The sequence below is a fragment of the Nematostella vectensis genome, chromosome 14 (assembly GCF_932526225.1).
Source record: "Nematostella vectensis chromosome 14, jaNemVect1.1, whole genome shotgun sequence".
In the NCBI taxonomy this organism is placed as follows: Eukaryota; Metazoa; Cnidaria; class Anthozoa; order Actiniaria; family Edwardsiidae; genus Nematostella; species Nematostella vectensis.
In genome coordinates this window covers 5,660,640-5,678,737 of record NC_064047.1, presented here as the reverse complement: position 1 = coordinate 5,678,737, position 18,098 = coordinate 5,660,640, and the positions used below count along the sequence as shown (strand labels likewise).

The 18,098-nt window shown below is 41.1% G+C and overlaps 1 protein-coding gene and 1 non-coding gene across 3 annotated transcripts in view; one reads left to right on the top strand and one right to left on the bottom strand.

Annotated features, from left to right (window-relative positions):
- The first annotated feature begins 229 nt into the window (after positions 1–229).
- Trnan-auu lies at positions 230–303 on the top strand. The gene has a single exon. It is a non-coding gene; the product is annotated as a tRNA-Asn (tRNA).
- Positions 304–2,748: 2,445 nt separating this feature from the next.
- Positions 2,749–18,098, bottom strand: part of LOC5513895 (intermembrane lipid transfer protein VPS13A-like) — a 145,441-nt gene continuing 130,091 nt past the window's right edge. For both annotated transcript variants that reach the window (XM_048721947.1, XM_048721948.1), the window contains 9 exons: positions 14,571–14,648; positions 12,695–12,740; positions 10,713–10,836; positions 9,936–10,005; positions 9,483–9,533; positions 8,804–8,898; positions 6,884–7,007; positions 6,195–6,266; positions 2,749–4,366 (listed from right to left, as the gene is read on the bottom strand). In XM_048721947.1, the coding sequence (XP_048577904.1) occupies positions 4,322–4,366; positions 6,195–6,266; positions 6,884–7,007; positions 8,804–8,898; positions 9,483–9,533; positions 9,936–10,005; positions 10,713–10,836; positions 12,695–12,740; positions 14,571–14,648 (705 nt within the window). In that variant the 3' untranslated portion in view covers positions 2,749–4,321. The remainder of the gene's footprint in view (positions 4,367–6,194; positions 6,267–6,883; positions 7,008–8,803; positions 8,899–9,482; positions 9,534–9,935; positions 10,006–10,712; positions 10,837–12,694; positions 12,741–14,570; positions 14,649–18,098) is intronic.

The following is an 18,098-nucleotide window of genomic DNA, read 5'->3' as shown; positions in this document are numbered from 1 at the left end:
ATAATGCTTTACAAAGTCGCCCAGGAAACCATTAGGCGCGCTACGAGTTTAATTCAGTGTCCGTTCAGTCTCTGTGGCGCTATCGGTTAGCCCGTTTGGCTGTTTACCGAAAGCTTGGTTCAAGCCCATACAAGGACAAAATGTGTATTTTCGCATAATTTCATAATGCTTTATATTAAGTCGCCTCAGATACCATAAGGCGTTAAGAGTTAAGCACAGTTTCATCAATGTCTTTGTGGCGCAATCGGTTAGCGCGTTCGACTATTAACCGGAAGGTCGGTGGTTCAAGCCCATCCTTAGGCGAAATGTGTGTTTTTGCGTAGTCTAACTCTGCTTTAAAAGTAGTACCAGAACCATTAGGTGCCACAAGTTAAATCAAGCGTGCTGCCAAGTTTCTGTGGCGCAATCGGCTAGTGCGTTTGGGCGAAATGTATGTTTTTGCATGGTTTGACAATTTCTTTTGTGGCACAGACCACTAAAAGCTCATTAACTAAAGACAATGGGGGAAATATTTATGGTTCTATAACTCGAATGCGTTTAATCTGATTTGCCCATAACTTGGGCCATTTATTTAAGAGAGCAGGCCTAATTCAACTTACACATTTTGAGAAATTTCCTTTAAAATCAAGGGAGCTACGGCCCCATGAATAATTTTCCATTGTTTTTCTTTAATGAGGCATTTTGGGCCGTTTTCTACACAGATTCAATCGCTGCAACACAGGTCAAATTTACCTCATTAACGAAAAACAATGGAAAATTATTCATGGTATAATAAATCGGGAGTCTCCCATCTGATTATCTAATTACTTTAATCACGTGGTCGACAATGAGTAAACCTAATCAATATGTGATTTTGGAGGATTTTCTCTGAAAAGCAAGAGAGTTATGGTATCATGAATAATTTCCCATTGTTTTTCGATAACGAGGCATGTTGGCCCGTTTTCTACACAAATTCAATCGTTGCAACACAGGTCAAATTTACCTCATTAACGAAAAACAAATAAACAATTATTCGTGGTAGTATAAATCGGGAATCTCCCATCTGATTGTCTAATTACTTTAATCACGTGATCGACACGAGTAAACCTAACCAATATGTGATTTTGGAAGATTTTCTCTGAAAATCAGGGAGATATAGTTTCATAAATAATTTCTGTTTTTTTTTTCTGTAACGAGGCATTTTTGCCTGTTTCCACACAAATTCAATCGTTGCAACACAGGTCAAATTTACCTCATTAACGAAAAACAATAGACAAATCATTCGTGGTATTATAAATCGGGAATCTCCAATCTGATTATCTAATTACTTTAATCACGTGGTCGACACGAGTAAACCTAATTAATATGTGATTTTGGAGAATTTTCTTTGAAAATCAAGAGAGATATGGTATTATAAATAATTTCCCATTGTTTTTTCTATAATGAGGCATTTTGGCCCGTTTTCTACACAAATTCAATCGCTGCAACACAGGCCAAATTAACCTCATTAACGAAAAACAAATAAACAATTATTTGTGGTAGTATAAATCGGGGAATCTCCCATCTGATTGTCTAATTACTTTAATCACGTGATCGACACGAGTAAACCTAACCAATATGTGATTTTGGAAGATTTTCTCTGAAAATCAGGGAGATATAGTTTCATAAATAATTTCTGTTTTTTTTTTTCTGTAACGAGGCATTTTTGCCTGTTTCCACACAAATTCAATCGTTGCAATATAGGTCAAATTTACCTCATTAACGAAAAACAATAGACAAATTATTCGTGGTATTATAAATCGAGATTCTACCATCTGATTATCTAATTGCTTTATTCACGTGGTCGACACGAGAAAACCTAATCAATATGTGATTTTGGAGGAATTTCTCTAAAAACCAAGGGAGATATAGAGACGATAGAGACCTGTAGCTAAGCTAAAGTCAGACGATAGAGACCTGTAGGTAAGCTAAAGTCAGATGATACAGACCTGTAGGTAAGCTAGAGTCAGACGATACAGATCTGTAGCTAAGCTAGAGTCAGACGATACAGACCTGTAGCTAAGCTAGAGTCAGACGATACAGACCTATAGCTAAGCTAGAGTCAGACGATACAGACCTATAGCTAAGCTAGAGTCAGACGATAGAGACCTGTAGCTAAGCTAGAGTCAGACGATACACACCTGTAGCTAAGCTAGAGTCAGACGATACAGATCTGTAGCTAAGCTAGAGTCAGATGATAGAGACCTGTAGCTAAGCTAGAGTCAGACGATACAGACCTGTAGCTAAGCTAGAGTCAGATGATACAGACCTGTACCTAAGCTAGAGTCAGACGATACAGACCTGTAGCTAAGCTAGAGTCAGACGATACAGACCTGTAGCTAAGCTAGAGTCAGACGATAGAGACCTGTAGCTAAGCTAGAGTCAGACGATACACACCTGTAGCTAAGCTAGAGTCAGACGATACAGACCTGTAGCTAAGCTAGAGTCATATTATATGCACTGGTTAGACTTTCTCAAAACCCGTTGGCCGGCCTTTTAGAAATTGGCTTTTGCTGTAAATGCAGGCGTTTGCTTACTGAGGAAATTGTCCATCGGATCGCGCTGTCTTATGAGGGAAAATCAAAGAGGGCGAGTTTGGGGCAAGTCGCCAACATAAGGTATTACAGGCCAACAGAGACGAGTTATGAATCACGATGGAGGCGAGTTATGCATCACGATGGAGGCGAGTTTACATGTCTCCTTATACAATGCGCACAATAAACTCATTCAAACGCTAAAACAATACTTTTATTCCAATATGATATCAAAATATGATAATTACATAAAAATAGGAACATTGCATATTCTAAACACAACAAATTTACGTTATAACTTCTACTCCAACTTCTTTTAAATAATACATTTATAGGTTTTTATACAAACCACGTCTCTATTAGCTTGGCATTTTCTCCTGTCATTACGAGTCTCTTTAAACCGCCGTTTTGTCAACCTCGCAAAATACCAAGTTCGAGAAAGCATCCATTTCAATCGATTGAATTAGGGAGGCTTTTCCGATATTTTCGATTGCATTTGGTAGTGTAAAGCTTTGTTATTAGATGTTTATTTCGAGATTTCAATTATTTCGTCTTCTTATAATGAATTGAAACCATAACAAGAGGGTGGCTGGTCGATGCTCTTTGGTGGGGATTGTGGTTTCTTAGTTAAACCGTACGTTACGTCCAATACAAAATATGTTTAAAAAAATAAACTAAATTAATATGCAAAAAGTTTTTTCAGCGAAGATTGCCATTTAACAAAATTCTAATTTTATTTTCCTGTATTTTGACTTTGACCCCCTCCCTATACTTTTTTCAGTATTCTAACTTTATCAGGGGCGGATCTAGCTTTTCGCTAAAGGGGGGTTGGGCTCAGTGACAAAGGGAGGAGGGGGTATTTCTTTTGTTACATATGGCTTTCTGGCAGCCCAAAGGGGTGTTTAAATCGCCTAAACCCTCCCCCTAGATTCGCTACTGTTTATTAGTCCTGTTGGGGACGCCAAGCAAAATGTACCACAATTCTGGCACAATTTCTTTCATTGAAAAAAAAAAGTGTTTGGTCTAAAAAAATATAAAAAGGGTTATTCACATTCTTTGGAGCAATAACATCAACAACAACAACAACAACAACAACAACAACAACAACAACAACAACAACAACAAAAAACATTTCTGCTGACCTTATATGCCTATATGTTAATTAAAGTATTTTTGATGCGACTTGTAAAACAATTGTTTTGCTTTTGTCTTGAATATCCAGAACTCTTATTGTTAAAAATACAACTTTCCCAGCATTATTTGATACTTAACAACTGGGCTGAGCTGCTTTTATTGTAGGATGGATTAAAATTCATTGTGATTAAGATAAACACCTCATTTTTGTAGTATTTCATAGGCTTCGAAACCACGAGTCATGAAAGTCGGATCAACGTACTTTAAACATATTGAGACAGTAAAAGTATTCCACGTGATACATGATTTTACTTTATACCGGCTTAAGAACCCAGTAACTAATCCGTAATACAAAATGCTTATAAAATAAAAATAAAATAAGTAGAAAATATAAACGAGTCACTTAGAGTTGTGACTTATGTGAGAGCTTACTCGAGTCCTCAATGGGGATGAAAACATACTCGAGTTCTGGGAACTTTTCCAAGTAGATTGGGAAGGGAGGTTTAATTCGAATTCGTCGGGGAATTCGAGCTGTTCGAGCTTCGGAGGTCCACTGCACTTTGATTCTTTCTTAATAACTAATGATTGGCTATTCTCCAGTAACTGACGTCTGCCCACATAGGTAAGACCGCTGACTAGCGGTATCGGCGCAAGGCGTTGCAAATGTCTGACTTGAGAGCCTTAAATAACAAAGATATGAAGTGAGACGGTGACGATACTGACAAACGCGGACTGCTGCAAAGGAGACTAGTGACGACACTAATATGTATGTTTTCTCAACCAAACACTTATTTCACCTCATTATAGAGACCGAATAAAGTAGAACTTGCGTGTGCGGAACACCAACAACAAAAAACATAACAACAACAACAACCATAACACCACAATCAACCATAACAACCATAACAATAACAACAACAACAATAACAACAACAACAATAACCATACCACATCAATAACAACCACCATAACACCAACAACCAAACCACCACCAACAAGAACCAAAACACCACCACCAATAACAACCAAAACACCACCAACAACCATAACACCACCAACAACCACAACCAAAACACCACCACCAACAACAACAACCATAACAGCACCACCACCAACAACAACCATAACACCACCACCACAAACAACAACCATAACACCACCACCAACAACAACAACCATAACACCACCAACAACCACAACCAAAACACCACCACCACCACCACCAACCATAACACCACCAACAACCACAACAACCACAACAACCATAACACCACCACCACCAACAACAACCATAACACCGCCACCAACAACAACAACAACCATAACACCACCACCACCAACAACAACCATACCACCACCAACAACAACAACCAAAACACCACCACCACCACCAACAACAACCATAACACCACCAACAACCACAACCAAAACACCACCACCAACAACAACAACCATAACACCACCACCACCACCAACAACAACAACAACAACAAGAACAACCATAACACCACCACCAACAACCATAACACCACCAACAACAACAACCAAAACACCACCAACAACAACAACCATAACACCACCACCAACAACAACAACCATAACACCACCACCAACAACAACAACAACCAAGACACCACCAACAACAACAACCATAACACCAGCAAAAACAACAACCAAAACACCACCACCAACAACAACCATAGCACCACCACCAACAACAACCACAACACCACAAACAGCCATAACACCACCACCAACAACAACAACCATAACACCACCACCAACAACAACAACCAAAACACCACCACCAAAAACAACAACCATAACACCACCAACAAAAACAACCAAAACACCACCACCAACAACAACCATAACACCACCACCACCACCAACAACAACAACAACAACACCCAAAACACCACCACCACCTTCAACAACAACAACCACAACACCACCAACAACCACAACTAAAACACCAACAACAATCACAACCAAAACACCACCACCACCAACAACAACACCCAAAACACCACCACCACCTTCAACAACAACAACCATAACACCACCAACAACCACAACCAAAACACCACCACCACCCCCAACAACCAAAACACAACCAACCATAACATCACCACCAACAACAACAACCATAACGCCACCAACAACCACAACCAAAACACCACCACCAACAACAACCAAAACATCACCAAAAACAACAACCATAACACCAGCAACAACAACAACCATAACACCACCAAAAAAAATAACCATAACACCACCACCAACAACAACCATAACACCACCACCAACAACAACAACCATAACACCACAAACAGCCATAACACCAACAACATAAATAACCATAACACCACCAACAACAAAAAATAACCATAACAGCAACAACAAAAATAACCATAACACCACCACCAACAACAACCATATAACCAACACCAACCATAACACCACCAACAGCCGTAACAGCAAAAACCAACAATGAAGAAAGTTCACCTTCAGCTCGTCCTCGCTGTTGGACTCGATCTCGTACAAGTGGGCCAACACGTCCATAGAAGACTCAGACTCCTGAAGCGTAACGCGAAAATGAACAGTAAAACAAATTGAAAGATATCCTTGCTATATTAGTCAACAGTTAAAAGAAACTCTGCCCCAAGACACTGACATATATACTTGCTATATTAATGAACATCTTCAAGAAATACACTGCCCTAGTACAAAGACAAAATATTGACAGACATCTTTGATTTATTAATCAACAAATTAAATACCCCCTCGGAGACAATGTCTAAACACTGACAGATAGTTTTGCTATATTAATCAATAATTTAAAAAAATACCTCGCTCCTGGACAATGTCAAAACACTGACGGAGAATATTTGATATATTAATCAACAACTGAAAGCAATACCCCGCTCGAAGAAAATGTAAAAACACTGACAGATTCTTTTTACAATAGGCCATTCCAGCTATAAGCATGCGCGCGCACTCGACATGGAAACCTACCTCAACTACCGCCATGCAGCGAGCGCTTCGTTTGGTGTAACCTTAAAAAGTTGCGCGCTGCATTCTGGTAGTCGAGGTGGGTTTCTATGGTAATGCGCGCGCAAGCTCATAGCTGGAATGGCCTATTCAGAGACGGATTATCACGAGATGCGCGGTTACCTGCTAAATACCCGTCATACCTTGCGCTTGATAACCAGCGTGTTGCCGACGATCCAGGGCGTGGTTGTGACGTCATCGTACGCGCACATCCAGCTGACCTTCCACTCCTTCCAGAAGCGACTCTGATGAACCATGATGATGCGCCTGTGCAGTACACAAACTTAGCGCTATGACGTCACTAGCAGGCTTTGCTAGCAAACTACAAGCATGGCACTACCCTAGGCATGGCACCACCCTAGCATGGCACTACCCTAGCATGGCACCACCCTAGCATAGCACCACCCTAGCATGGCACCACCCTAGCATGGCACTACCCTAGCATGGCACTACCCTAGCATGGCACTACCCTAGCATGGCACCACCCTAGCATGGCACCACCCTAGCATGGCACTACCCTAGCATGGCACTACCCTAGCATGGCACCACCCTAGCATGGCACCACCCTAGCATGGCACCACCCTAGCATGGCACCACCCTGGCATGGCACTACCCTAGCATGGCACTACCCTAGCATGGCACCACCCTAGCATGGCACCACCCTAGCATGGCACTACCCTAGCATGGCACCACCCTAGCATGGCACCACCCTAGCATGGCACCACCCTAGCATGGCACTACCCTAGCATGGCACCACCCTAGCATGGCACCACCCTAGCATGGCACCACCCTAGCATGGCACTACCCTAGCATGGCACCACCCTAGCATGGCACCACCCTAGCATGGCACTACCCTAGCACGGCACCACCCTAGCATGGCACCACCCTAGCATGGCACTACCCTAGCATGGCACTACCCTAGGCATGGCACCACCCTAGCATGGCACTACCCTAGCATGGCACCACCCTAAAAGGCACTACCCTAGCATGGCACCACCCTAGCATGGCACCACCCTAAAAGGCACTACCCTAGCATGGCACCACCCTAGCATGGCACCACCCTAGCATGGCACCATCCTAGCATGGCACTACCATAGCATGGCACTACCCTAGCATGGCACCACCCTAGCATGGCACCACCCTAGCATGGCACTACCCTAGCATGGCACCACCCTAGCATGGCACCACCCTAGCATGGCACCACCCTAGCATGGCACTACCCTAGCATGGCACCACCCTAGCATGGCACCACCCTAGCATGGCACCACCCTAGCATGGCACTACCCTAGCATGGCACATGATTAAATAGCGCTGGACTAGCAATGCTAGCGAAATACTTTACAACACTACATAGCGTGGTGATTAAATAGCGCTGGACTAGCAATGCTAGCGTAATACTTTACAACACTACCTAGCAGGGTGATTAAATAGCGCTGGACTAGCAATGCTAGCGAAATACTTTACAGCACTACCTAGCATGTCAGGCGCGTTCCCAGGATTGGCCGAGGGAGGGAGTGGGGTGCGCAGTCATAGGTATCATATGGAAAAGTAGTATAGTATTTGGAGATTACTTAAAGCCGCATTGTCACCAGTTTACCTGCGGAGGTCCGACCTCAAAGAAACGTCCTCAAAGAAACTTCCAATAGACACACTGCTTTCTATATTTTGAAATACTTTAAGGGTTTTCCGTTAAAAATCATCGGAGATTCTTACGTAATCGACCGGAAGTAAACTGGTGACAATGGGGCCGCTAAGGGGGGGGGGGGGGGCGCACCCCCCTGTGTACACGCCTGCCTGGTATCCAAACAGCTCTGGACTAGCGTTTTTTTAACGTGCTTACTAAATGCCGAGGGTAAGCTTATTACGTAGTTATGGCAGCACTGTGTGATTATGTCATCATTATGTCATCCCAGAAGCAAAGGGGCCAGTACAAAAAATCTATTGGCGTATCTTCGATAATCCCGTTGGCATTAGATTTGGCAAGCCAAAGATAAAGCTGTGTTGTTGGATGATTATTTTACAATAATAAAGAAGAGACTGTCTGAATATCTTTAATCTCTTACTTGCTTGTGAGTAGTACCAGGCCTCCGTTCTTCTCATTGCTCACGGTCATATCGCTGACATACACGTCACCAGACAGCTCCGGGGTGTAGATGCTCTGCCGGAGAGAATGGGGATGAGTCAGAATGGGAGGGCGGGATCTTCACGTGCGACTGTCACACCTCCTTATCAATACAAATACGGACTGCTCCACGTAACTTGCATCCAGTAGCATGCCATACAATCGCCCTTATCCCAGAAAACGGAAAATGGATTCACAGTCCTGATATAATTATTATCCCTACAGACGATAGATTCACAGTGGTAAATACATAGATTCTCCCTACCTTCAGTATACCATAGCCATTTTACGAGAAGACGATGGATTCACAGTGGTAAATACATAGATTCTCCCTACCTTCAGTACGCCATAGCCCTTATACGAGAAGACGATGGATTCACAGTGGTAAATACATAGATTCTCCCTACCTTCAGTATACCATAGCCATTATACGAGAAGACGATGGATTCACAGTGGTAAATACATAGATTCTCCCTACCTTCAGTATACCATAGCCCTTATACGAGAAGACGATGGATTCACAGTGGTAAATACATAGATTCTACCTACCTTCAGTATACCATAGCCCTTATACGAGAAGACGATGGATTCACAGTGGTAAATACATAGATTATCCCTACCTTCAGTATACCATAGCCCTTTGCCTTCTCCTCGGAATATGGTGTTACAGGCTGCAACAAATAAAAAAAAATAAAAACGAGCAACGTTCGTTTTCAAACTCTGTAATATGACACCTTTCGCTTCTTTCGTTGCTATTAAGAATATCCATGTTGGGGCCGAGGAACACAAGCTTCTAGTAAGCCCGAATACGTTCAACAAGTCAAAATCAAGGCCACGAAACAGAAAAATACTACCCATTTCTCGACCAAAGATCAAATCCGGGAGCTTTTACATCTTACCCGATGCGGTAAATCACGATGTTCTTAACGAAATCACGGTGTCCTTATCTTACCTAATAGGGTAAATGGCGGTGTCTCTACCTGACCCGGTGCGGTAAATCGCGGTATTCTTTCCTGACCCGGTGCGGTAAATCGCGATGACCTTACCTTGGTGTGGTAAAATCGCGTTCTTACCTGACCCGGTGCAGTAAATCGCGGTAGACGCATTCTGTACGCGATATCTTCACCGCCCTGTTCGGCAGATCTGGTAAAAAGGATATATTTAGTTATCAATCATTATCTACAGCAGTTGACTCTGGCCATCTATTCAAACACATCCCCACATTCAGAGTCAAACCTCAATGAGTATTCGGATAAAAGGAATATTTTCCTTGTGATTCAGTTCTAAAAAATACATCCAATTTACTAACTAATCTATTTCCAGTTTGCTAATTTCCATTCAATTTAGTAACTAATCTTATGACCATGACCGTGATGTCGGTCTCTTGATCAAATTTACTAATGTATATCCAATTTACTAAATAATCTATATATTCAATTTACTCCAGATAAGCTTTTGGTTATGCTAGCTCTATTTGCGCTGCATACCTACAAACATGGTAAAAAAAACTCTTAGTTCCAGTAACGGTCTTTTCCCTGACCCTATCAGACTTACGATTCCTGTTCATGGTCCGATGGTATCCATTTTATCAAGCATCATAACATTAAAGCGGCAATGTCACAACTTTACTTCCGGTTGGTTACATAACAATCTCCTAGGATTTTTAAAAGAACGCGTAAAATTTTTCAAGATTGTAAAAGCAGCGTGTCTATTGGAAGTTTTAAATCAGATGGCCCGTTTAATAGCGCGGATTTTAATAGATTCTTTTATCTCTTGTCGGTTGAGGTTTCCGTCTTCCCTCCGGAAGTCAACTGGTGACAATACCGCTTAAAAAGCTTCCTTTACCATACCTTCTTATCCCGTCCAGTGTAAAGCTGACCATATCGATTACGCCGCCAGTCGGTCGAGTCAGTAGGCCGAGGAATCCTTTACCCATGCCCTTGAAGAAGCCTTCCACACCTTCCGACCTAGCGCCTTAAACACAAAGGTGTGCACAAAGCGTGCTGTTATGTATAAACCCTCTATCCAATACCTCCTCCTTCCGACCTAGCGCCTTAGACACAAAGGTGTGCACAAAGCGTGCTGTTATGTATAAACCCTCTATCCAATACCTCCTCCTTCCGACCTAGCGCCTTAAACACAAAGGTGGGCACAAAGCGTGCTGTTATGTATAAACCCTCTATCCAATACCTCCTCCTTCCGAACTAGCGCCTTAAACACAAAGGTGTGCACAAAGCGTGCTGTTATGTATAAACCCTCTATCCAATACCTCCTCCTTCCGAACTAGCGCCTTAAACACAAAGGCGTGCACAAAGCGTGCTGTTATGTATAAACCCTCTACCCAATACCTCCTCCTTCCGACCTAGCGCCTTAAACACAAAGGTGTGCACAAAGCGTGCTGTTATGTATAAACCCTCTACCCAATACCTCCTCCTTCCGACCTAGCGCCTTAAACACAAAGGTGTGCACAAAGCGTGCTGTTATGTATAAACCCTCTATCCAATACCTCCTAATTCCGACCTAGCGCCTTAAACACAAAGGTGTGCACAAAGCGTGCTATTATGTATAAACCCTCTACCCAATACCTCCTAATTCCGACCTAGCGCCTTAAACACAAAGGTGTGCACAAAGCGTGCTGTTATGTATAAACACTCTATCCAATACCTCCTAATTCCGACCTAGCGCCTTAAACACAAAGGTGTGCACAAAGCGTGCTGTTATGTATAAACCCTCTACCCAATACCTCCTCTTTCCGACCTAGCGCCTTAAACACAAAGGTGTGCACAAAGCGTGCTGTTATGTATAAACCCTCTACCCAATACCTCCTCCTTCCGAACTAGCGCCTTAAACACAAAGAAAGCTTGCTGTTATGTTCAAGCCCCTTGCCTATGCCCTTGAAGATGCCTTCTCCACCTTCCGAACTAGTGCCACAAAGGAAGCGAGCTTTTATGTACAACTCCTCTGACCTTGAAAGGGCCTTCAACTCCTATGGAGCTAGCGCCTTTCAAAATAAAATGGTGACTGGTCTTTTATTATTAGGGCAAGCTAGGTGCCCTTTTGTTTTGAATCGGCGTGTGATATCCAAGGCCTGTGAAAGTTGTTAGTAGAGACCTAAAGCTAGCGAAAACGTTTTAACGCCGCGGACGTTGGATTTGCGCGCGCGCCGTCCTCGACGTTCCAACTAAGTGGGCTAGCCACGTAGTTGAAAGAGTAGTTGGTAAAGCCTGGTGCACACTGGCAATATAATGACATAACAAGATAGGCGCGCGCATTCTTATGTCCTTATTTTCAAGTGTGAAGGGTGCGACTTATGGCAATAACGTCGACATAATAACGTGGAGAAAACATGTTTTTTCCCTTATGCCATTATGTCAAATTCTTATGTTGTTATGTCGTTATATCGCCAGTGTGCATCCGGCCTAAGGCGAGGACGGCGCGCGCGCAAATCCATCGTCTGCGGGGTTCTACGTTTTCGCGTGCTTAAAGCCGCATTGTCACCAGTTTACTTCCGGAGGTCCGACGGAAACCTCAACCGTTAAAAGACAAAAGAATCTATTAAAATCCGAGATATTAAACAGGCCATCCGCTCTAAATTATCAATCACATCCTCAAGGAAACTTCCAATAAACACACTGCTTTCAATATTTTGAAATATTTTTCGCGTTTTCCGTTAATATCATCGGAGATTGTTACGTAATCGACCGGAAGTAAACTGGTGAAAATGCGGCTTTAAGGCCCCTAGTATACCATCTCTTCGCATTCAATAGGTTCTTACCAGCGGGAAGTGCAAGAATCAAGGCCTGTCAAAAGTGTTAGCATAACGTCTTCTCACCTTCAATGGGCTTCATGACCACGCCCCCGATTCCAAACACCAGACCCTGCCAGGAAAAGGGTTGCAGCTTAGCGACGAGCATCAGATAAGTGAGAAGGTAACATCATAATCATTATAACATCGTAATATCGTTATCGTAATAACAACATAAACATTATAGCATAGAGAATAACATTACAATATAACATGAAGGATAAGTGGGAACGTAACAACATAAGCATTATAACAAAGGGACAAGAGATATTATAACATGACAAGCATCAGATAAGTGGGAACGTAACAACTCAAAGGTCATAACAAAGGGACTAGAAACATTATAACATGTCGAGGGAATATCGTAACAGCAATTTTTTTCGGTTGTTTAACCAGATGTAACCGTTATATTTTTGGGTTCTCTAATCCCATGTAACAGAACGACTATGACCCGCTTGGCTGTGGAAGGTACCGGTTTTTACTTGTTCTCGCTGTTACAAACTTAAGAATTTACAAGGTCTCTTTGTGTGAGTGTCTACAAGATCTGTTTGTGTGAGAGTCTCTTCAAGTCCGTTGGGGCTTCGGTACGTTCCCATATTTATATGCTCCTATGGCGGCATCCCTTAGGTAATCCGACACTGACAGCCATGGAAAGCTTTTAGCTCTGTTTAGATAAGGCTTTAGCCAATGGGCGTTCGAGGGACGAACTACCCCTCATGGGTCGGTTTGTTACCCTTGGGCTACCGTGACTCACGTAATGTTTACATGTTGCTACTGACTACGGTTGTCACACATTAACTTGTTACACTGCTAGTGCGCATGGCAAGATACACACATGATTATGATTATATGACAGCATTCCAATCATTTTTGCACTCAAACTCTAAAAATGTACTAAAACTTAATTCTACTGACAGCTAGGTCTGAGTTCTACTTAGGTTAAACTTGTGTGAACTCAGATCCAACTTTCCTTACTTTGTTAAGAAGTACCAAACGAGAATTGGTGGCCAAATCCCGATTGTCAAATACCACTAGAAAGGGGACGCGGCACGCCTATAAGTTTCCCGAGAAAAAGGTCAATCTGCTAATATGCGAGTATTTTAGATTTTAGATTTTCCTGTCAAACGTGAAAGGTTAACTAAACAAAATCCTTTTAGTTGTCCCGTTAGCTTCCGACAAGTTTGCAGCCAATTAGTACATAATTTCTAGATGCTAAATATGTCTTCACTACATGTGTGATTTATTCCTCCGTGACAATACAATAACGATTGGAGTTTTTTGTGCGAGCACTTTCATCAAAGATGGCCCTACTAGTCAGCGTACCCCATGTTAATGAAATGCGGTGAAAGACAGGACCTCCGGCTTAAAGCCGCATTGTCACCAGTTTACTTCCGGAGGTTCGATGGAAACCTCAACCGTAAAAAGAAAAAAGAATCTATTATAATCCGAGATATATAACAGGCCATCCGTTCTAAATTATCAATCACAACCTCAAAGAAACTTACAATAGACACACTGCTTTCAATATTTTGAAATATTTTTCGCGTTTTCCGTTAAAAATCATCGGAGATTGTTACGTAATCGACCGGAATTAAACAGGTGACAATGCGGCTTTAACGTCTTTAAAGACCTCAATAAATTTGTCTCGTAATCAGCCGAGAGGAGGGGGTGCCAGCAATACTGCCAATGTAGGTGCTTTCCCTTCCAACTCTCTTTAACTTCCCCTCCAATGCCGAGTTCCAAGATAGCACAACGCATGAAACTTAAATTTAAATTTCCAAGAAACCGGTTTAGCAATAAGAAGGGTTTTAAAAAAGGTTATTAAAAATAATACACCAGACTTCTCCAGTGACAACCATCAATAAATCTTCACAGCACACGACCGGATGTTATGTCACCTCACCATAACAAGGCTCTTGCCACCCATAATCAGGCCTTGACCGACTCCCTTCGGCTCCACGTGCATTCGCTGTCGACGTTTCTAAAACACAAGAGATTAAGACAGGCGATTAACACAACAGACAGGTAGCATCGCAATGCAACGATGGTGAATAAAAAAAAAACAGGTTGCAGAGAGAGGTATTTTATTACGATACGTAGCACTTGCCGTTTTAGCTAGCACTCGCCATTATAGCTACGTATCACTTGCCATTATAACTACGTATCACTTGCCATTATAACTACGTATCACTTGCCATTATAACTACGTATTACTTGCCATTATAACTACGTATCACTTGCCATTATAACTACGTATTACTTGCCATTATAACTACGTATTACTTGCCATTATAGCTACGTATCACTTGCCATTATAACTACGTAGCACTTGCCATTATAGCTACGTATCACTTGCCATTATAACTACGTATCACTTGCCATTATAACTACGTATCACTTGCCATTATAACTACGTATCACTTGCCATTATAACTACGTAGCACTTGCCATTATAACTACGTATTACTTGCCATTATAACTACGTATCACTTGCCATTATAACTACGTATCACTTGCCATTATAGCTACGTAGCACTTGCCATTATAGCTACGTATCACTTGCCATTATAGCTACGTATCACTTGCCATTATAGCTACGTATCACTTGCCATTATAACTACGTATAACTTGCCATTATAACTACGTATAACTTGCCATTATAGCTACGTATCACTTGCCATTATAACTACGTATTACTTGCCATTATAACTACGTATTACTTGCCATTATAGCTACGTATCACTTGCCATTATAACTACGTATCACTTGCCATTATAACTACGTATCACTTGCCATTATAACTACGTAGCACTTGCCATTATAACTACGTATTACTTGCCATTATAACTACGTATCACTTGCCATTATAACTACGTATCACTTGCCATTATAGCTACGTAGCACTTGCCATTATAGCTACGTATCACTTGCCATTATAGCTACGTATCACTTGCCATTATAACTACGTATTACTTGCCATTATAACTACGTATCACTTGCCATTATAACTACGTATCACTTGCCATTATAGCTACGTAGCACTTGCCATTATAGCTACGTATCACTTGCCATTATAGCTACGTATCACTTGCCATTATAGCTACGTATCACTTGCCATTATAACTACGTATAACTTGCCATTATAACTACGTATAACTTGCCATTATAACTACGTATCACTTGCCATTATAACTACGTATCACTTGCCATTATAGCTACGTATCACTTGCCATTATAACTACGTATTACTTGCCATTATAACTACGTATTACTTGCCATTATAGCTACGTATCACTTGCCATTATAACTACGTATCACTTGCCATTATAGCTACGTAACACTTGCCATTATAGCTACGTATCACTTCCCATTATAACTACGTATCACTTGCCATTATAACTACGTATCACTTGCCATTATAGCTACGTATCACTTGCCATTATAACTACGTATCACTTGCCATTATAACTACGTATCACTTGCCATTATAACTACGTATCACTTGCCATTATAGCTACGTATCACTTGCCATTATAACTACGTATCACTTGCCATTATAGCTACGTATCACTTGCCATTATAGCTACGTATCACTTGCCATTATAACTACGTATCACTTGCCATTATAACTACGTATCACTTGCCATTATAACTACGTATCACTTGCCATTATAACTACGTATCACTTGCCATTATAACTACGTATCACTTGCCATTATAACTACGTATCACTTGCCATTATAACTACGTATCACTTGCCATTATAACTACGTATCACTTGCCATTATAACTACGTATTACTTGCCATTATAACTACGTATCACTTGCCATTATAACTACGTATCACTTGCCATTATAACTACGTATCACTTGCCATTATAACTACGTATCACTTGCCATTATAGCTACGTATCACTTGCCATTATAGCTACGTATCACTTGCCATTATAGCTACGTATCACTTGCCATTATAGCTACGTATCACTTGCCATTATAACTACGTATCACTTGCCATTATAACTACGTATTACTTGCCATTATAACTACGTATCACTTGCCATTATAACTACGTATTACTTGCCATTATAACTACGTATCACTTGCCATTATAGCTACGTATCACTTGCCATTATAACTACGTATTACTTGCCATTATAACTACGTATTACTTGCCATTATAACTACGTATTACTTGCCATTATAACTACGTATCACTTGCCATTATAGCTACGTATCACTTGCCATTATAACTACGTATCACTTGCCATTATAACTACGTATTACTTGCCATTATAACTACGTATCACTTGCCATTATAACTACGTATTACTTGCCATTATAACTACGTATCACTTGCCATTATAACTACGTATCACTTGCCATTATAGCTACGTACACTTGCCATTATAGCTACGTATCACTTGCCATTATAACTACGTAGCACTTGCCATTATAGCTACGTATTACTTGCCATTATAACTACGTATCACTTGCCATTATAACTACGTATTACTTGCCATTATAACTACGTATTACTTGCCATTATAACTACGTATCACTTGCCATTATAACTACGTAGCACTTGCCATTATAACTACGTAGCACTTGCCATTATAGCTACGTATCACTTGCCATTATAACTACGTATCACTTGCCATTATAACTACGTATCACTTGCCATTATAGCTACGTAGCACTTGCCATTATAACTACGTATCACTTGCCATTATAGCTACGTATCACTTGCCATTATAACTACGTATCACTTGCCATTATAACTACGTATTACTTGCCATTATAACTACGTATCACTTGCCATTATAACTACGTATTACTTGCCATTATAACTACGTATCACTTGCCATTATAACTACGTAGCACTTGCCATTATAGCTACGTAGCACTTGCCATTATAGCTACGTATTACTTGCCATTATAACTACGTATCACTTGCCATTATAGCTACGTATCACTTGCCATTATAACTACGTAGCACTTGCCATTATAGCTACGTAGCACTTGCCATTATAACTACGTATCACTTGCCATTATAACTACGTATCACTTGCCATTATAACTACGTATTACTTGCCATTATAGCTACGTATCACTTGCCATTATAACTACGTATCACTTGCCATTATAGCTACGTATCACTTGCCATTATAACTACGTATTACTTGCCATTATAACTACGTATCACTTGCCATTATAACTACGTATTACTTGCCATTATAACTACGTATCACTTGCCATTATAGCTACGTATCACTTGCCATTATAACTACGTATTACTTGCCATTATAACTACGTATTACTTGCCATTATAACTACGTATCACTTGCCATTATAGCTACGTATCACTTGCCATTATAACTACGTATCACTTGCCATTATAACTACGTATCACTTGCCATTATAACTACGTATC